The 21,251-nt window shown below is 48.2% G+C and overlaps 1 protein-coding gene across 3 annotated transcripts in view; it reads left to right on the top strand.

Annotated features, from left to right (window-relative positions):
* KCNK10 (potassium two pore domain channel subfamily K member 10) overlaps positions 1-19,459 on the top strand; it is a 108,806-nt gene extending 89,347 nt beyond the window's left edge. For 2 of the 3 annotated variants that reach the window (XM_080683035.1, XM_080683033.1), the window contains exons 5-7: positions 10,385-10,571; positions 15,934-16,076; positions 17,988-19,452. In XM_080683035.1, the coding sequence (XP_080539161.1) occupies positions 10,385-10,571; positions 15,934-16,076; positions 17,988-18,608 (951 nt within the window). In that variant the 3' untranslated portion in view covers positions 18,609-19,452. Of the gene's footprint in view, positions 1-10,384; positions 10,572-15,933; positions 16,077-17,987 lie in introns of all 3 variants that reach the window. The other variant, XM_080683034.1, reaches the window with a different exon arrangement.
* The last annotated feature ends 1,792 nt before the right edge of the window (positions 19,460-21,251 follow it).

The raw sequence follows: 21,251 nt of genomic DNA, 5'->3' as shown, positions 1-21,251 counted from the left end.
GGAGCATCAGGAGGCCTCCATGTCCTTTCCTGCTCTCTTTGTTTCTGGTCCTCTGTGGAGAACTTTTCCAATGAGCCCATGAACATCCCTGCAAAGTCATCTAAAACTATATTCTAAAGAGAATACTTTTCTAAGTAAATATTATCTGCAGGGATGCAACCCTACCTAAGGGTAGACCACTCTTTCCTACTTTGTCTCATGGAGCACGTGATGCCCACACCTGCTCTCATTTGCATAGCGAAACAGCCCGGTCATTTCATGAAAGATGAACGTATACTTTAGTCATCACATTGAGCTCCGTTAAAAGGTTTGTATATAAGTTAATTCTTTTAAGAGGAAAAAAAATGTACCAATTAACTAACCACAAAGATATTCATCGTGTGTGTTCAGTGATCTAAATAAGCTTCTGTCTGATTATTCTAATCAAACCCACATTCTGATCAAAGTCATTCTAATCAAATTAAAGAACGAGGCTACTCTTAATAATGGAAGGTGAGTGATAGATGAATAAACACAGATGGGTTACGTATTCATTTATTTGTCTACAGTTCATGCACACTTGGAAACTGAAATTTCCTTGAGACATTTGTATGAAACCTGAGTGAGATACAAAGAGGACAATCTATCGGGATGTCAAGATAGCCACCCTGGCACAGCCAGTGTGGCTCAGTGGTTGAAGTCTAATATTACTCTAGTCCCTCTGACACTGGAGAATAGAGCGTCTATCTCTGGACAAATGGGTTTCCTAATACAGCCCAGAATTAGACGGGCGATTACTAGAAGCACACACTTCTTGAGGGCAACTTGCTCCCAAAAGGAGAAGGAGAAAAAAGGCCCGTCCTTGGTTCCTTGGCCAGAATAAGAGGCTGAGTCCATGTGTGTTATAGTGGGTAGGGTTCCCTGCATAAGAAGAGACACATCAGGCGTGGGAGGGAACATTTATCCTATTTGGTGGAATATTGTGCCTTGACTATTGAGGACTGCTTGGCCAACAAACTCTGACCTTGAACCTTTGTTAGCTAGCAGAGGGAGAAGAGTGAGTACCTTTCAGCTGTCTGTAGCACTGTGACTGTAGTAATATTTTGTCTGTGTGGTGGGGGGGCACATTTTAGGGTGGAGATATTGTTCAAGTACTGCTGACATCTGGGTAAAATAAATTAGGGGTTTGGGTGGGTGAGCAGCTGGGCACGGCATCTATCGAATTGCCAGGAGTTATTCTGTTGATCTGGCTCATCAGGAGGTGCCCCATCCCCCTCTCCTTTCCATGGGTCTGCCTTTCTCACCTCAGCGAGAGAGAAGGACCATTCAGCCAAGGTGACATCTGGGTGGTTCCTACATCGTGCGATTGCTTATGTGACATAGTTTCTGAATGCTTAGCTAACAAAGATCCAATGACCGTCCATTGGACTGGCATATTTGTGTGTTCCACATACTGGAGCTGCAAGAATATTCCTTTCTTCTCTCTCAGGTGATGTTTCTAATCAGTGGTATGTCATTCGGCACTAACCTTTGCCATCAATAGCTGGACCAGTGCTGGGCACCAAGGACAGCACCACAAAGCACGTTTTTAGCCCTAGACTCAGATGTCCCTGCCCCCCACCTACCCACCCTCTTTGTGTACAGACTGTGTGCAGGATGAAGAAACTTTTTCTTTTTTAAAAAACTGGTGTGTCCCTTGCAACTATGTGCTGTATTAATTGGTTGAATTTTGAATGCAAAATCTTGTGTGTTGATAGAGTATTATTTTCAAACTAGTGGCCCCGTGCACAGATTTGTGCACATTGAAAGGAAATTAATTAGAAGAAATATTTTAATATTGCTATTTGCCCTTTCTCTATAATAGAAGTGTCATAGATGAAAAAAATTTAGTAAAATGTATATGAAAATAATATATAAATTGATTAATAAATAATGACAACATGATATAACAATAAATGATATAAAAACCTGATATAAAAAGAACATTGATAAAAACAATGAATGATAAATTGATTAATCTTATTCTAATATCTCCCTGTATACCACAATAAGAGTAAAAACACTTTCAGAGTGCTTGACTAATTTCCCTTGTGATAACATATTTACAACTTTAACTTTAACATCACACGCTCTTTGAACTTGAGAGAAAGCAACACATGCGTATGATTGGCACCAGTGATAACTTCATATGTATTGTGCATGCACAAGTCAATGTTTATTTTTAAACTAGAGGCCCAGTGCATGAAAATTCATGCACTGGAGAGGGGGTCCCTCAGCCAGGCCTGCCTCCTCTCACAGTATGGGAGCCCTCAGGGGCGGGAGGCGACCCAGCGATCAGGGGAAGGCGACGCCCCATCACACCTTTGCTGCTGCCACTGCAGGCAGTGCAAGCCTCGGCTGGCCCTGGTTACCTGAGCCTCGGGCGGCCCTGGGCGGCTGGGCAGCCACCATCTAAGGCTTGCCTGCACCTCGGGCCGGCCCTGGGCAGCTGGACAGCTGACATCTGAGCCTTGCCTGCGCCTCGGGCATCAGCTGGGCAGCCGCCATCTAAGGCTTGCCTGCGCCTCAGGCCAGCCTTGGGCAGCTGGGGGGCTAAAGGGACTGGGGGACTCCAGAAGCAAGTGCGCAGCAAGTCTGAGGGGACTGGGCACCACCATCTTGTGGCTGTGGGCGCCGCCATCTTTCAGGGCAGGGTAGTCAATTAGCATATTCCCTCCTTATTGGCTGTAGGCACTGCCATCTTTGAGGGCAGGCAGTCAATTAGCATATTCCCTCCTTATTGGCTGTAGGCACTGCCATCTTTGAGGGCAGGCAGTCAATTAGCATATTCCCTCCTTATTGGCTGTGGGCACCGCCATCTTTTCAATGGCGTGAGGGTCAATTAGCATATTTCCTCTTTATTAGATAGGATTGCCAGTGCATGCCATATGTACTGGCCAGTCCATTGGTCGATCAGTCAGACGGTCAGACGGATGTATGATCGGTCACTTAGCCTTTTATATAGAGAGATGCTAAAAGCCACTGACTTTGAGAACAGAAAACTTTCAAAGATTTTAATTGAGGTGTTCCTGGAATGGAACAGCTGAGAATTTTTATTGTTTGTCGATTTAAGGTTTTATCAATCCCAGATATACCTATATTGGCATTTCAGTGATAAAAGCAATTTAATAGCACCTATGAAAAGTGTTTTCAAAAACTGCATGATGGTACCAGCAAAATACTGAGTTGGCCAATGTTAAAGAGTCAGATGCTAGCTATAACTTTATTTTTCTGAATAGCTACTATTTATTTGTGTATTCAGGTTTTGAGTAGGACATTTCCCATAGTCTCCACGGAGATTTTGCTGCATGATTCTCACTAATGTGTGGTTACAGTATCTCTACCATGGAGATTATATGCAAATGATATTTTAAAAGTCTCCTTGCCCTGCCCAGGTCGTTCAGTTGGTTGGAGCATTATCCCATTCACCAAGAGAGTTGCAGGTTCAATCCCCAGTTGGGGCACAAGTAGGACACAACCCACACAACCCATCGATATTTCTCTCTCTCTCTCTCTCTCTCTCTCTCTCTCTCTCTCTCCCCTCCCCTCTCCCCCCCCCCCCAATTCCTCTCTCTAAAAATCAATGGAAACATATCCTCGGGTAAGGATTATTTAAAAAATCTCCTCAACATACAGAAGGTTAAAAGAAACATATGAAAACATGCTCAAAGTCACTAATTATCCGAGAGATGCAAATCAAAACAACAGTGAGGTACCATCTCACACCTGTCAGAATGGCTGTCATCAACAAATCAACAAATGACAAGTGCTAGCGAGGATGCGAAGAAAAATGAACCCTCTCGTACTGCTGGTGGAAATGCAGACTGGTGCAGCCACTGTGGAAAACAGTATGGCATTGCCTCAAAAAATTAAAAATGAACTCCCATTTGACCCAGTGATCCCACTTCTAGGAATATATCCCAAGAAACTAGAAACACCAATCAGAAAGGATATATGTACCCTTATGTTCATAGCAGCACAATTTACCATAGCTAAGATTTGAATATAGCCTATGTGCCCATCAACAGATGAGTGGATTAGAAAACCATGGTACATTTATACAATGGAATACTATGCTGCTGTAAAAAAAGAAGGAATTCTTACCATTTGCAACAGCATGGATGAACCTGGAGAGCATTATGCTAAACGAAATAAGCCAGTCAGAGAAAGATAAATATCACATGATCTCACTCATTAGTGGAATATAATGAACAACATAAACTGATGAACAAAAATAGAACCAGAGTTATAGAAGCTTCGAACAGACTGTCCAACCTATGAGGGAAGGCGGGAGGTGAGGGGGTAAGAGATCAACCTTAAGGACTTGTATGCATGCCTATGAGCATAACCAATGGACACAGATTGGGGGGAAGGCATGTGTTGGGAGTTGGGGGCAGCCGGGAAGAGGTCAATGGGAAAAAAAGGAGAATGATGTATAATACATTAAACAATAAAGAATTTAAATTAAATTAATTAATTAATTAATTAATTTTTAATGTAAAAAAATAATAATAAATAATAAGTAAAAAGTCTCATAATCTATGTGGTGCTACACGGATATTTGTTGTGATGTTGAAAGTAGTAGTAGAACTGGCCTATTAAGAAGAAATATTTGTGGAAAACATCACAATTTTGGAAAATAAAATCAATTCTTGTGTGAGGCAGTTCCTACTATCTTTCCATTTGGAAAAATTATTCTCAGTTCAATTGTATTACGCTGGCAACGTGTCTGCATTTCAACAAAACAAACCCGAACCGTAAAGGACAGCTGGTCGCACCTGGCTCCTGTCCTAGGACCTTCACCCTGGTATCTTTATTTCTGTATAAAATCTCCAGTGTCTGGCTAAAAACCACAACAAGTGCACCATTTTCTCACCTAGACACAACAGCTTGGGTGGCTATTCTCAGAATTCTAAGAAATCACATAAAAGTGAAGAAAAAAGCATGGCCGCTGGAGAGGGGATAAAAATCAAGTAAAGAAATAGCCCACAGGTGAATGGAAATAGACTTCCCCTCTCACATAAGCTCGTGGAAGTAAACAAACACAGGCAGGGCGTTATGCTTCCTGAGAGCTGGACATGCGGCTCAGCCCTCGGAGGTCTGAAACACGCCAACACTTCCAGAATGGTCCGCGCATACATCCCTTCCTCCAAGGGGTGCTCTGAGAGCTGGCTCCCCTGCCTCCTGATTAATGAAGCTTATTTCGCTCTTTGACATAATTGCATGTGTAATTTTGAGAATTAAGTGAACTCCACAGAAGACAGGTTTCGAGTACTTCAAAAATCCCTACAGTTAACATCAGTGGAACACAGGAAATAGTTTTGTATACTACTGTTTGCACAAGGAGACGGAAAGAAAACATTGCCTAACAACAAAGTGGGAAAACAAGATTTGGACAGATACGCACAACAATCCCATCACTTCTGCCCAAATATTGTATCAAACCATCTTTTCTGGGATAACAATTTTGTCAGTCCAAGAACACATTAGCTCAGTCAGATCTGGACTCTCCCAAGGTTTTTGCAGCGGCTCTGCTTACTGGTAAATAAGCAATGAGATATTGCCTAGCAACCCCACCTTGGAAACGCATCTTGATTCCCTAAGTGGTGGGAGAGGTGGGGGCGGGGTAAGGAAAGCCACGCCCACCCCTCAGGTCCCTCTGCCACTGGTTCCTGATGTCACCAACATTATCTGCAATTCTGGGCAGTTTCAGAAGAATGATCAAGAACTAGAGGGAAATTAATTGAAAGGCAAATAAAAAATGCTTTTAAGATTGTGAGCTAAAACTGTGTGGCAGCTCATTCTGGAGTCAGCATAGAAGAACCAATAAAGACTTTTCTCCTATTGAAAATTAAGTAATTACATGAGAAAATGTATCCAGGAAGGGACAACCAACAGTGACCTCCTAAGCTAAACAAAGACGATCTTAAGCCAGCCCTGAGGGAACATGCCTCAATAGCAAAGGGCAGCATCCAGTTTGGGATAATCCACATCGAAGGAAATATTTGAACTTTGACATAAAAAACAGTTTCCCTGGCTGGTGGATCAGTGGTTAGAGCGCCGGCCCACACACCAAAGGGTCGTAGTTTTGATTCCCAGTCAAGGGCATGTACCTGGGTTGTAGATTCGATCCCCGGACCCAGTTGGGGTGAGTGCTGGAGGCAACCAATCGATATGTCTCTCACATGTCGATTCTCTCTCTCTCTCTCTCTCTCTCTCTCTCTCTCTCTCTCTCTCTCTCGCACTGTCTCTGTCTTTCTTTCTCTCCCTTCCATTCTGCCTAAAATAAATCAATGGGAAAAATAATCTCAGGTGAAGTTTAACAAAAAATAATAACAGTCATTAACAATCATTGAGCACTTAGCGGGCACTGTGCTAAGGGTTGGCACACTTATGTAATTTCCAAACCGTCCTATGAGATGGATTCTCTTTCTCCACAGAGATAAGACGCACGGAGGAGTTGAGACACTTGCCGGAGATCACTCAGCTATTTAGCAGTGGGGACGGGATGTGTCCAGGCAGGCAGTCTGCCCCTAGCCCAGTGGTCGGCAAACTCATTAGTCAACAGAGCCAAATATCAACAGTACAACGATTGAAATGTCTTTTGAGAGCCAAATTTTTTAAACTAAACTTCTTCAAACGCCACTTCTTCAAAATAGACTCGCCCAGGCCGTGGTATTTTGTGGAAGAGCCACACTCAAGGGGCCAAAGAGCCGCATGTGGCTCGCGAGCCGCAGTTTGCCAACCACGGCCCTAGACTCCAGGTCCTCAAGCACCGCTTTACAGTATATCTGACAGTTGCAGGGCCAACCAGACTAAGAAGCCCAAGATCGCCGAATGAAATATAAGATAGTCTGTGGTTCTATCCTGAAAGCCACAGTTTCAAATGTTCAAATAAAAGCAACTTTTTAAAAAAATATCTAGAGGGCAGCAAAAACACGAGTATCTAGAATAACATATATTGCTAAAAACCCCACACCCACACCTCTTCCTTTTATACTGAAGTATGGGTATTCACATTTTCACACACACACACACACACACACAACACTTGATTTCTTAAATCCCTAAAATACCCCAGTGATTAAATTCTCCAAGCCTCTGAGCATCACCCCAAGGTGTCTGGAGGAAGCCGCCCAGGGACAGACGCACTGGTTGGCTTGGGCAGTGAGCAGTGCTGACACGTGTACCTGGCTCAGAACTCGCCAGCAGGCAGTCTAGGCTTTGTTACACACCTCCCTGTCTGCCACCAAACCAGTCCCGTCTGGTGCCACCTTCCCTCTGCCCACCCCCTGGAGCCCGAGAGTGTCTCCAGCTTCCTCCAGACTGCAGTCCTCCTTCCCTGACCTCCGCCTCATTTCATCTGCAGTTGCATTCACATCCTAATGTGTGACCTAACAGGTGTCTCACAAACATTTAATTTGTTTAATTTCATTATGCTTTTGAGGAGGACGATTTATAAGTGGGGCGGGAAATAGTGTTCCCATTGCTGGCAATTAGTTTAACTTCTGGTACGATCCGCTTTGGGGATCTGGATTTTTGCTCAAGTCTGCAAACAAAACGAGGCTAATCATAACTACCTTCCTGGATTCTCAGAGGGGCTCAGCTGCCCCACAGAGTCCTCCTATAATAGCCAATATAGAAATTTATACAATGGGTGAAACATTCCCTGGGGTTCTCAGGTAATTTATCCTGACACGATACTTTTATTTGTGGGGAAAAATGGTATTTCATATACAGTTTCTAAAATATCAATAAAATATCTTTTTTTTCCCCCCAGGTGGCTTTTCTGAGGGATGGGTGGGGCCTATATAAGAGCACGAACCCAATTATTGTTCCCTGATCTACATACTGAGTGTCCTCTGGGGAGTTAGAGCACATGACTTTTTTTATAAAGAAGGATTGTCGTTTTTTAGCTTTTCTTATGCATGTTTAGGGAATATATATTGATCTGGGAACTGGAGCATAAATAGTGCTGACTTAGATTGGTGCAGATAATATTGGTGCAGATAATGTTCTTACTCATTTCATTGTCCTCTCCATTCTGCTATGTTGACTATACCTGGACTCAGGACCCCGGTCAAGTGGGGCTGCGTCTTTTGGGTGTCATCACAGGTGAGAGCAGCTTCCCCACCCCCACCCCCCACCACTTCAGCTCTTGTTCATTGGAACTTTCCAGTGAAGAGGCAGCACCGATGTTTCTCCCAAAAAATCAGGGAGGAAGAGGGGGGTGGGAGGAAGGGACACAGAACCGTAAGCAACCTTCCTGTCTCTGAGACCTAGTCATTTCCTTGGCTGTCATTTCCGGGGTGGAGCCACGTGGCCGATGGTAGGAGAACCTCTTGACCATGTCTGTCCTGGAAAACCTGGTCCAGGTGTCTCTGCCAGGACTGAAGCTTCGGAATTCCAGAGCAGGTGGTCCAGCCACAACTTTATATTCTCCATCTTCCTTCCCACAAGGGAACCGGGTGGCCTCTTCCTCATGGAGGCTAGTCTGGTTTCTTTTGTTAGGGGACGACTCTGGCAACTTTGTCTGAGCTAGTGAGTTGTTGAAAGACTTGAAAAGCTATTTCTGGACTCCTTTCATTACTCCCTGGACTGAGTTAATCACCTCAGAATCCTATTCTCAGCTCTGCCCTTAATTAGCAGCAGCATCTATGCAAGCCCCTTCACCCCTTTTAGCTTCTGTTTTGGCATCTGGAAGTGAGGTTTCTGAGTGCACAGATCCCTGCACTCTGAGCCGTCTGCCTCCTAATTCACCGGGGGGCAATGGCTGGAAAAAGGATCACCTGGTAAGGATTTCCTGCATCCACTGCCCTCCACGTGGTGGACTTTTGCAGAAAATCAATCCAGGCAGTGGGGCAAGGCCCATGCATTCTGGTGTTCACTGTGTATTTATGACGGCATACGGTTTTGGTGAGGTTATTATACTAGGGTCTCCCGAAGACAGTCTCCGGTGCTAATTCCGGCAGCTTTGAGACCTTCAGGGTCATTCAGCTTGGAGGCAATGCCAAGGCTGTCGGGGTGCATTCCAGGGGAACACCACTGATGCCTCTAACCCACCTCTGGCCTCCATCAGCGTCCTTCCCCTTCCAAATGCACTTTGACCTCTTCACTATTGACGCCTTCCAATGCTGATGTGAGCTGACCTGCCTACTACCCATTTTAGACAGTGACCCTGCCATCCTGACTTCAACTCCTGTCCCGACCCTTGTGGGTGATACAGCAGCAAACACGATGACCACAGCACCAGCTCAGACACGTGTATTTAAAGGAAAAGTGTAACTGTCTGACCTCAGCAGGGGAAGGAGGGTGAGAGCACACACAGAGACTTGCCTAGGGTCCGTCACAAATGTGGATGGGGATGGCTGTGTTTTTTCTCTTCAGCCAAACATTCTGGCCTGTTTCAGGTCAGTATTTTTGGTGTTGTGTTTTGTTTGGGGTTTTTTTTTTGGAGTGGGTGGGGGATTCGCAGCAGCATCCCTCTGATGCAAGGGAAACCAGGGAGACACCCATCACCAGCACTGTGGAGAGCCCCAAACCCAGCCGCCATGAAAACTGGCAGCAAGCCCCTCTTGGGAGTTCCTTACATTTTCCACCAGTGAGGAGGGGAGATCAAAGTCTGGCTGCACTCATGAGCCACACAGAGGGCAGCTGAGGTCTGAGCCAAGCGGGGTTCCTTGGTTCAGTCCATGAACCGGCTTCCTGGGGCCTGGGAGCACCCAGAACACCTGAAAACACCTGCATGTGCGTTTTTGTAGGAGAAGGTCCATGGCTTTCATCAAATTCTCTCACAGCTGCCCCTGGCCGAAGAGAGGTTAAAAGCCACCGACAATTTTGCTCATTAGAATCCACACATGAGTGACATCATATCGTACTTGTCCTTCTCTGACTGGCTTATTTCACTTAGCATAATGCTCTCCAGGTCCATCCATGCTGTCACAAAGGGTAAGATTGACTAACAAAACAGAAACAGACTCATAGAGAACAGACTGACAGCTGTCAGAGGGGAGAGGGGTTGTAGGTCAGGGTGAAAAAGGTAAGAGGATTAAGAAAAAAACAACTCATAGACACAGACAACAGTATGGTGATTATTACAGGGTAAGGGCGGAGGGAGGGGGAAGCAGGAGAAGAGGGTAAAGGGGGGGGGCAGTAAAGGGTGATGGGATGGTGAACCCACAATACAATATACAGATGATGTATTTTAGAATTGAACACCTGAAACCTCTATAATTTTATTAACCAATGTCACCCCAATAAATTCAGTTTTTAAAAAGCCTCTGACGGAACACATTTTCTTCTGTTTCTCTGTCTCCCGGTTCCAGGGTGATGAAACTGACTTGCCTTTCTCCTTTGCTCTTCCTAGAAAAAACAAGTGAGTCAGACCAAGATCCGGGTCATCTCCACCATCCTGTTCATCCTGGCCGGCTGCATTGTGTTTGTGACGATCCCTGCCGTCATTTTCAAATACATCGAGGGGTGGACGGCCCTGGAGTCCATTTACTTTGTGGTGGTCACTCTCACCACAGTGGGCTTTGGCGACTATGTGGCAGGTGAGCCCCCCGGGCGTCCCAGTCACCAGGGCCCCCGGGGGTGGTGGAGATATTGTTGGCAGTGCTTTCCAACTCCATGAGAAAAGGACCTGTGAGAGGAGCAGACGACCAAGGCCCAGTGTCCCCGCCGCTGTGCACGGGCTCTTTCAAGGCTGTGGTCCTCTGTGATCTAAGCAGCATCAGGCTTCTGCCGTGACAGGGAAGGCAGCCTCTTCCTCCCAGGATGCATAGCGCCCTTATCGTCATATGAATGATGCATGAGTGAAATGAATTTCTCATTGAATTTTGGGCTTCTGAATTGTATTAAGGCTCCTTGGATCAATCGATAAAGGCTATATTAGCAAGCAGCAAATGTGAAACCCTGAAGAGATTAGCACAGAGCCTAGCCTGCAATGATCTGCAGCTTAAGCTTCCTACGACACCAGAGGTGAGGGCCGTTGTACCTGCAAAAGTTGTCCGGGGTGTGCCCACAAGGCTCAGGACTCAGTTGGCAACTGAGAGCTGAGAGCTGCCCCCTGAGGGAACATAGGGTAACAGATTCTGCATGGATGTGTACAGAACCAATAGCCTTCAGTGTGAACGTAAATGCCCATGGGCTGGGTTTATGGAAGCAAAAGAAAACCACCATCACGTTCCTCTAGGGCAGGGGTGGGCAAACTTTTTGACTCGAGGGCCACAATGGGTTCTTAAACTGGACCGGAGGGCCGGAACAAAAGCATGGATGGAGTGTTTGTGTGAACTAATATAAATTCAAAGTAAAGGAGCGGAGGGGAGAGCAAGAGAACCGGATAGAACAGCCAGATCCGGCCCGCGGGCCGTAGTTTGCCCACGGCTGCTCTAGGGACAGAGAGAGCTGAAAATGAGGTGGGATCCGGCCTCTTCCAAGTACCTACCACTTTCCCAGAGTGTGGTAGGAAGGCAGGAACAGAAGGAGGAGGCCACCCTACTCCCTCCTAATGGGATAGTTCCAGGGAGCCAGACCATTGACCGATCCTTTTTTACCCCAAGAAGTGAGTGCTTTGAGTGAACACCTCCATCGTAAGTTCAAAATGGTGGGTGGTCTATGTGGCCTTGATCAGTCCCCGGGTAAGCAGCAGCCTGGACAGCTCAGGGGAGCACTCCCCCGCCGACTGTCCTTCATTTGGCATTTGATCCTGGCTGTGCCTTGGCCTCTCCATGGTGTATGGTGCCCATGATGACAGGGACCTGGTCCCTGGGAATCTGGGAACAGGAGAGTCTGGGGAGGGGGTTGTGAAGGCTCCTCAACAGGTCCGTTCTGTTATACAGATAACCAGCACAGTGACCTTGTAGCTACTGCAACCGGCCAGGCTAAGATTGATGTCCCCGCTGTAGAAATAGCAGTTTCAATGTGTCTTCCTTTCTATTGACTAGGGGCTAAGAATGGCAGAGCTGAAGTGATTAAACATTGTGTATAAAAGCCTGGGAGCCCATCCGTCTTTCCTTATGCACAGTGCTCAGCCACTTGTGCAGTTCCTCACCCTGGGGGACAAGTCCCCCGGGGCCACCTGACTAGGGAGGGGCCTGACGCTCTGGAGAGGAACCACAGAGAAGCAGAGAAAAGGAAGAGGAACGGTTGTCCACTTAATCCCTTAGCATCCTCCCGAGCTGGTCTGTGGGAAAACTCACCTGAGGTTCCAATTAAGGCTCTCATGGCAGCTGGCGTTTAGAACCATTTCATAAACATCTTTACGTTCCCCTCAAGCATAGTTTGCCTCAGAGCGCCGTGCTAACCCCGGGCTGCCTGCTAGAGGACCCCCTGCTCTAATATTGTTCAGTTCAATCTGTCCATCTGCTCATCTGGGGGCACAAAGAGCAGAGCCCTGGGAACATGAGATTTTAAAACTTTACAACTTGTATTTATTTGTGTTAGGCACCATGGACTGTAAGCACTTAGCATAGACCAGCACTTGACCTTATCTTTACTTACCTAGGAAGGGCGTGACCTCTGTAGTCACAGACATGGTCCTGTTTTAATTTCCTTACCACTGAGTACAGAGCCGTATTTCCCGTGTCCTGAGGTCTTCACAGGTAGGGATCTCTTCTAATCACAGAGCTGGCTGCAATTCGGCCAGGCCCTTCTCCAGTTCCCAGGCTTACATAGACTGGTCCAAAGAATGCGTGCCTTAAAAGACTGGAAGCTTATCACAACCTTTTTGACAATGCTCTCAGAGTGACGGGGAAGGATGCCCGGTTGTTTACAAAGGTGTGCTAACAAGAGTTGATGGTTGCTGTGATTTAACAAGGTATCGACTCTATTAAAAATATAACAGGAGCACCGATCACCACACAGCTTTCAGTGCTGGTTTACTGGGTAGCTGACTCACTTTAGGACAGAGAACATTATAGCATTTCACAGCTCCGACTGGGAGCACAGGGAAAGCTCCCAACTCTGGACAAGCCGCTGATAAAGAGGGAGAAGGATGATTAATGTGTTGCTCCATAGCACACCCTAGTGACAATCCTGTTGGATGATGGTGACTGGCTAAGGTAAATATTTGCTCTCAGATAATAGCCCCAAGGAGAAAGCTCAAAAACCACTTCATGTTGCCTGAACTCCAGTAGCGTCCTAGAGAAAGCTGCGGGGAGGGGGGGGGTGGGGGGGAGGGGTTACATAAAGGGTAAAAATAAAGGCAGCTAAACCAAACCACCAAACAGAGGGTCTGGCCATGGAGCCCTTTAGCAATGTTTGGAATTCTAATTTTAAAAAATGGCAGTAGCTGTTGAGATCTCATGGGCTGCATTGAAAAGTGGGTTGCCAGAGGGGAGGAGGGTTAGGGGACTGGGAGAAAGAGGTGAAGGTGTTAAGAACAAATTGGTGGTTACAAAATAGTCACCGAGATGTCAAGTACAGCATTGGGAATACAGTCAATAATCTATATATAAAAGCCTGAGCAACCCTTACGACCGAACGACCGGAACAACCGGTCAACCAGTTGCTATGACACGCACTGACCACCAGGGGATACTCAATGCAGGAGCTGTTCTCTGGTGGTCAGTGCGCTCCCACAGCAAACCTCCCATGGCCCATCCCCCGCAGCCGCCCAACCTCCCACAGTCCCTCCCCCCTGCCACTGGCCCACCTGATATGCCCCGATTGGGGCTAGGCCAAAGGACCCCACCCATGTATGAATTTGTGCACCAGGCCTCTGGTCCTATCTAATAAAGAGGGAATATGCTAATTGACCATCACACCCTCACAAAGATAGCAGTGCCCACAGCCAATAAGGGGGGAATATGCTAATTGACTGCCACGCCCTCAAAGATGGTAGCACCCACAGCCACAAGATGGCAGCACAGTCCCCTCAGCCCCGCTGGAGTGGCAGGCACGCAGCACGGCCGGGCCTGCCCCCAGGCAGGACTGGCTGCTTCACATGCCTACCTCCGGAGTTCCCCAGTCCCCTCAGCCCCCCAGCCACCCAGGGCCGGTCCGAGGCGCAGGCAAGCCTCAGATGGCGGCTGCCCAGATGCCCAGAGCTGGCCCGAGGCACAGGCAAGCTTTGGATGGCGGCTGCCCAGCCAATGCCAGAGGCGTAGGCAAGCCTCGGATGGCGGCTGCCCAGTGACACCCGAGGTGCAGGCAGTCCTCAGATGGTGGCTTCCCAGCTCCCCAGGGCCAGCCCAAGGCACAGGCAAGCCGCTGATGATGGCTGCCAAGCCGCCCAGGGCTGGCCTGAGGTGCAGACAAGTCTTGGATGTGATAGGGGCATCACCTTCCCCTGATTAGTGAGTCGCCTCCCACCCCTGAGGGCTCCCTGACCGTGAGAGGGGGCAGGCTGGGCTGAGGGACCCCCTCCCTCCAGTTCATGAATTTTCATGCACCGGGCCTCTTGTATTACAATAACTATGTATGGGTATCAGTTGGGTATTAGAAATATTGAAGGGAACAGAGTAAAGTATATGATTGTCTGACCACTAAGCTATATACCTGAAACCAATACAAAATAATATTGAAAATAAGCCACCATTGGAAAAATATTTTTAATATATTTTTATTGATTTCAGAGAGAGGAAGGGAGAGGGAGAGGGAGATAGAAACATCAATGATGAGAATCATCAATCGGCTGCCTCCTGCATGCCCCCTACTGGAGATGGAGCCCGCAACCTGGACATGTGCCCTGACCGGGAATCGAACCATGATCTCCTGGGTTGGCATCGACACCAAACCACTGAGCCACAGTGGCTGGATGAAAAATTTTTTAAGTGGGTTCGGTTGCATTGAGAAGAACCACAGGCCACAGCGCCTGGCCCGCTGCCTTTGGGAAGTACAGCTGATACTGTAAGAGTTCCGTATGGATTCAGCAGTCTAGATGAGATTACATCCATGACCCAGGAGGAAAGACTAGTTATTACTCATCATGTAATAGCATAATTACTGACACATTGCTAATGTCGGTTGTCTTAGGAATCACCACCTGCCTGGTTCATTGAGTAACACATCTCACAGAGTGAGAACGAGGCTGACATCAATTATTTCATGGAACATCCCCACTTCTTTCAGAGAGGGGGCTGGGCTTGGAACCTGTTTTGCTCGGTTACCTTTGGCAGTGCCTGCAGGAGGGCTAGAATAAATAGGCTTATTATTTTGGAACAAATGACTGGTCAGTTCAACGCAACAGCCATTCAATGCAATCAGGCAACTGGCCAATTTGGGTTGATGGATTTTTCCTGTAATCTCTATTTATAACAAAGGGATTTGACTAGCTGGCCTTAGAGGTCCCGCTTAGTTCTAGTGTGGCCTGGTGGTTCTAATTACTCAGTTTAATTGACCCTTTGGATTAGCATTATGTAAACACCAGCCCTCAGCATTAAATCACGATGGCTTGGATCAAAGTGTCAGGAATGCCATAAAGTCTAAATTTGCAATTAGCTCTTGGTAAATGCGTGTGCGCTTAAGAAGGAAACAGTTTCATGACTTCCAAACCATGAGGGATGATTTAATGGTGTGTTGTTGTTTTTTGGGTTTTTTTGTATTGCATTTAAAGAAGTTTAAGAAAAACAATTGACAACTGGGCCTGATCTGCTGTCCTCTAGCTCTAGTCATTCACTGTCAAGCTCAGGGAGAGAATAGGTGGATCAAGTTGGCCACGGGCATATTTTTGCTGTGGGTACTACAGTTAGTGGTCAAGAATCACAGGGGGTTCAGCCACAAGTCAGGCTCCTTTAGGAACGGGAACATCTTTTCCTTGTCTTCCAACCCCCATCACATCTCCTATACAGCAGGCCTAACGTCTTAGTATTAGGTGGTGATGGGCTGGCATCTCCGCTACAAGGACCAGAATATGTTTGCTCTGCAAAGACCACGTGCTGGATCCTGCTTACAGTAATGTTTCGTTGCTTTCAGGGGGAAATGCTGGCATCAATTACCGGGAGTGGTATAAGCCCCTCGTGTGGTTTTGGATCCTTGTTGGCCTTGCCTACTTTGCAGCGGTTCTCAGTATGATCGGAGATTGGCTACGGGTTCTGTCCAAAAAGACGAAAGAAGAGGTAGGACCCCTTCCAGATTCTACGAATGTTCCTGAGATCAGATGAGCTCATGTCAAGAATTTCCTCCCTCTATTCTATGGGCTGGAGTGTTTCTTACTAAATGGAAGGCTCACCAGGCTTCCTTGTTTGGAATCATTACCTAAAAGCCAAGTGAAATTGAATAGCAATTATTTGCGGATCCTTTTTTGGCAGGTGAGAAAATCTGGTGACTCAGTCACCAGCCCACAGATCCTGCAAAGAATAGTAAACAGCAACTTCGTTTTAAAAATGGAATGAAAAGGAAAATATAAAAATTGTCAGCAGAGGTAGACTGTGGTCGAGGGAGGTGTACAATTGCCCCCTATCAGCAAATGCATGGGGAGGCTTAGAAAAATCATAAAAAGCTTCAGAAAGCCCGCCTGTCCTTCAGGTCACAGGGCCTGAATGGAAATGCACTTGAACATCATGAATCTGCCTTGATTCCGAGTGAGACTGAAATCACTGAGCTGTGGCCAGCCCCGGGGAAGGGGACCCAAGGGGCTCCTTTCACCTGTACCCCCTCCTGGCGGTCCCATCGGTAGAAAGAAGTATATCCCAGAGCACGCAGCCTTTACTCCCGCAGCTAAACGTGCGTGAAAGCCTACACAAAGGCGAGAAAGGGAAAGTCTAGGAAGGAAAGGTAGATTCTTTGTGAGTTTAAAAAACGAAAGTCCATATAGTTCTTCTAGGAAGAGAGGAAAAGAAGTAAGAAAGGAGGAGGCAAGGGAAGGAGAAGGGAAGAAGTAAAGAAAGGAAATGAGATTAATTAAAAATAAATAAGTAAAAGAAGGGCAACCTCTTGAAGGAAGCTGTGTACTTCCCAGGTACAGCCATTCTGCATGCAAGGGTCCAGGAGAAGGTTGCTGAGTGGAGAAGCTTGCCCTCTCACTCCTGGGCACGATGTAGTTCTCCTGGCCTACAGAAACCCTAGCAGTGCAGTCTCCGTGCAGTCTGACCCCCCAGGTAGCTAGCCGGCCTGCTAAAAATCAGCTGTCACGAAAGAGCAAGTACCACATAAATACTGACTTTCCTCAATGCTGAAATCTGAGTTCCTCGTCTGTCTAGGAAAACATGGGACTTGTGCTCTTAGTGGTGCTGAGTAAGAGCCCAGAGATCTGATAACGAGCTCCATGCAGAACTTGACTGTGAGCTCGCCCCCTTCCTGCTCCCTCGCCAGGGAAATTTGGTTACCCGGTGCCCTGGAGGGGCTTCTTAAACCAGGATGAGCCTGACGGCGCATGGCCACAGCATGGCCCAGATGCAGGGCGACCACAGTCCCAGCTTGCCCGGTGCTGAGCGGGGACCTAGGATACAAGACTCTCCCTTTTAAAACCAGGACAGTCCCAGGTGACTCGGGACAGGCTAGTCACCCTCCCCAGAGAGGCGTCGGAGGGACGGGGAAGGGCAAAGGACCATCTGAACATCAATCTGCTCTGTGCCCAGGGCTGAGCTAGGTGCACGTCTTTCTCTGACGGAACACTAAAAACCATCAGCTAGAGGTGACTACCCCAGTAATGTCCGAGGAATGAGACCATCCTGTGAAAAGGCGGTGGGCACATCACTGGTACCCTGAACGCCTGTCCTCACTCACTCAGCACACTGCGCTCTTCCCCCACAATGCCACCCGCCTCTCCCCCAGGCCCATCTCCAAATCCCAAGCCTCCCTTGCTCCCCAGCACAGGCCCCTCCCTGAGCCACATCAGCCAGGAGCCCCTTAGAGACGGTACTTAGGCGAGAGAGACCAGAGCAGAGGCAGCATCCACCCCTGGCCCTGGGCGTTTGCTGCGCCCCCTCTGGGCCTTCCCGTGGGGATACCCAAGGGCGGTGGGCGCTGGGGGGCGCAGGACAAGGCGTGATCTCTCAGCGTGCTGTTGCCCTTCTGTGTCCCGCCAGGTGGGGGAGATCAAGGCCCACGCGGCCGAGTGGAAGGCCAACGTGACGGCCGAGTTCCGGGAGACACGGCGGCGGCTGAGCGTGGAGATCCACGACAAGCTGCAGCGCGCGGCCACGCTGCGCAGCATGGAGCGCCGGCGCCTGGGCCTGGACCAGCGCGCGCACTCGCTGGACATGCTCTCCCCCGAGAAGCGCTCCGTGTTCGCGGCCCTGGACGCCGGCCGCGCCAAGGCCTCGTCCCAGGAGAGCATCAACAACCGGCCCAACAACCTGCGCCTCCGGGGGCCCGAGCCGCTCCACAAGCACGGGCAGGGGGCCTCCGAGGACAACATCATCAACAAGTTCGGGTCCAGCGCCAAGCTCACCAAGAGGAAAAACAAGGAAACCAAGAAGGCCTTGCCCGAGGACGTTCAGAAGATCTACAAGACCTTCCGCAACTACTCCCTGGACGAGGAGAAGAGAGAGGAGGAGACGGAGAAGATATGCAACTCGGACCACTCCAGCACGGCCATGCTGACCCACTGCGCGCAGCCGCCCGCCGCGGTGGAGAACGGCATGGTCCCCGCGGACACCAAAGACAGGGAACACGAGAACAACGCGCTGCTTGAAGACAGGAGCTAAAGGTCCGGAACACCGGGCTGGAGGAAGCGTTGTTTTTATATTCACCCCGAGACACGTGCCTTAAACAGACTTCTCCTTAGTCCAGAATTACATAGCATTGGAGAATATATTTCACTGTGCCATAAAGGACTGAGAAAGTTTGCTCTGCCAAAAGGGATCAAAGAACCAGGACTTCGCTTCTGATGAGCAACCGCAGGACACCCGGGGAGTGTTTGCCAGCGTTGGAGGTCACGGCCACCAAGGGTCAAGGCCGAGTGGCCGGTGGTGCTGTACCCCTGGGCAGCGCCGCCCTGGAGGGCACATAGACAAGGGCAGCTATTCCCTAGACCAGCCTTCGGAGAGAAGCAGGGGTGTCTTTTACACGGAGTCTCACTTCCTGAGGCTACCGTCTGTGATATACGCACATCCAGAAGGGGACCGGATTGGGGGTGACCTGGGACCGGTAAGGAGGGTTTGAGTTGACATTTGGGCATGTTGCTCTGAGCTTGAATTCTGATCCAAGCCACGCAGTGCATCCCTAGCCCTTCTCAGCTCCAGTGAGTGTGCGCGGGGCCTGAGAGCTCCCGCAATTTGCTGGAAATGGATCAGAGCACACGTATTAAAAGGTGCAGTTGCTTTCCTCATCACAAAAGAAGAAAAATAATCACAAACATCACACTGTGGATATCACCTCAACCAAGGCCAGAAGCCTACCGAACTTGGTCTTTCTCGCAGGGGTAGGTAGTCCAAACGGACTTGCAGGCCTTGGTGAAACTTCAACCTCAACCGCTGTGTGGTTACAGGCAAAGAATCATGCATTTTCCTCAGTGGGTGCAATGGTGAAATAAACTGGTTTTGAAATGTTCACGTTCACTTTTCTAGTAGAACTTCGGTTGTTACCTGTTTTGATAGGAGGAGGGAGAAAGTACCAAAACTATTGCCTTGCATGATGCCAGCAGCTTGCTCTTCTGTCTAGCTGATCCTAAATTTTTATAAAAATAGACATCCTGCATGTCTGAGACATACCAAGGGGGACCATGGCATCATTCCATCTCAGGGCTTTTTGTCCCTTTGGGTGTCTTAGGGTAGACGTAGTTACAAGAGCCAATCTTGCTGTCTCCAAACAGGAGGAAAACTAATCCCTCAACCAACCCTTGTACAAGAAAACTGAGTCGTTTTTGTTTGCAGTTTAAGTGCCATTAATGCCATTTTAAAAAATGATACTTAAAGGAAGTATTTTAAATATTTTGCCTTTATGTTTGGGCATTCCTTTATTTTGAAAGCTTTCCTTTTCCTTGCTCGTTTCTTTATCCAGTACCTGCTATGGCAACACCAATTGGAACACAAAGGTGATTGTTTCAAGGCAAACAATAACCAACACGCGATACCTAATTGCTCCGTGAGGTGAGAACCTCAGTGAAGGAAAGTGGGGGGATGGCTAGCATATGTTTTGAGAGGAAGGCTTTAAATGGATTTTTACCTGAAAGCGGAACCATCCGGTGAGAGCCTCAGCCTTTTCCCTGATCAGCTGGTTCTTGGACTGGTTCAGACTTAGCTATGTGGGCCTCACACTTAAGCATTGGGACCTGGCAAGCACAGGACCTGGATGGTCATGGGCCTCCGCTGCTCAGTGGCACCTTTTGGGGGCATTCACATGACTATCACACAGGTGCATGTATCAAAAGATCCCAGGACTAGCGGAGACTTCCAGGGAAAATGATACCCACCCCGTCCTTGACCACTGGTACCGTGGGAGACAGCTCTCCCTTGCCCGGAGCACAGGCAGCCCCCTCGCCCCGTGCCCAAGCTTGGAGGCTCTCAAGCTGGGCATCGCTCTGGGGAAGCTGCCCAGTAAGATCAACTTTGATGAGGCCCTTCCTGTCCGAGGCAGGCGTGGGGGAACGCCTCCGTGGGGCTGGAGCATCGGCTCACTGGTGACCTCCTGCGTCCCCACAGTAACAAACAGGCGCTTGGGAAGCGATGTTTGTCTGGGTGTGGGCAATGGTTCTTAGCCTGGGATCATTTCCGCCTGAAGAGATGTGTTTTAAGAAATTGGTGGATGACTGGGACTTGCTCATTCTGTCAAGTTAAAAGCTTCCTGATCCAACTGTTCGCGGATGTCATTCATTTGGGTATCCACCCTCTATGACTTGGTACTTTCTTTAGAGTGGTGTGATAAAATTCTAGACCCGACAGCCAAATCTGGCAAAGAGGCTTCCCTGTCATTTATCCAGTGGCTTCCATGGGCCGGGCATTAGATTAGGCACTTTAAAGACATTGAACCATCCCAATATCATAGCCACGCTCTGTGGGAAGTGTTTGCAAACCCCTTGTAGAGATGAGGACACAGAGGCTCAGAAAGGCTAAGTAACTTACCCAATGGCACACAGCAAGGAAGTGGTAGAGCTGCTATTCAAAGCCTGTCTGACCAAAGTCTGCTTTCGACTTGGCTACAATGCACCCTTGTGAGTGTGTGTTCGTGTGCGTGTGTGTGTGCATTCTGTGCGTGTATGTCTTTCTAGTTTCATGGACACAGCACACAGAGGTGGGGCGATCTCTACCACCAAGAGCATACATGGTCTTTGTGTAAAAATGGCCGCAAGTGTTGGCCTTGCAGCGTTGAGTGTACCTTCTTTTGGCCTTGATCGTGGGAATCCTGTGTGT

This window comes from Plecotus auritus (assembly GCF_963455305.1).
Source record: "Plecotus auritus genome assembly, chromosome: 1".
Lineage (NCBI taxonomy): Eukaryota > Metazoa > Chordata > Mammalia > Chiroptera > Vespertilionidae > Plecotus > Plecotus auritus.
This window is presented reverse-complemented; position numbering and strand designations above follow the sequence as displayed.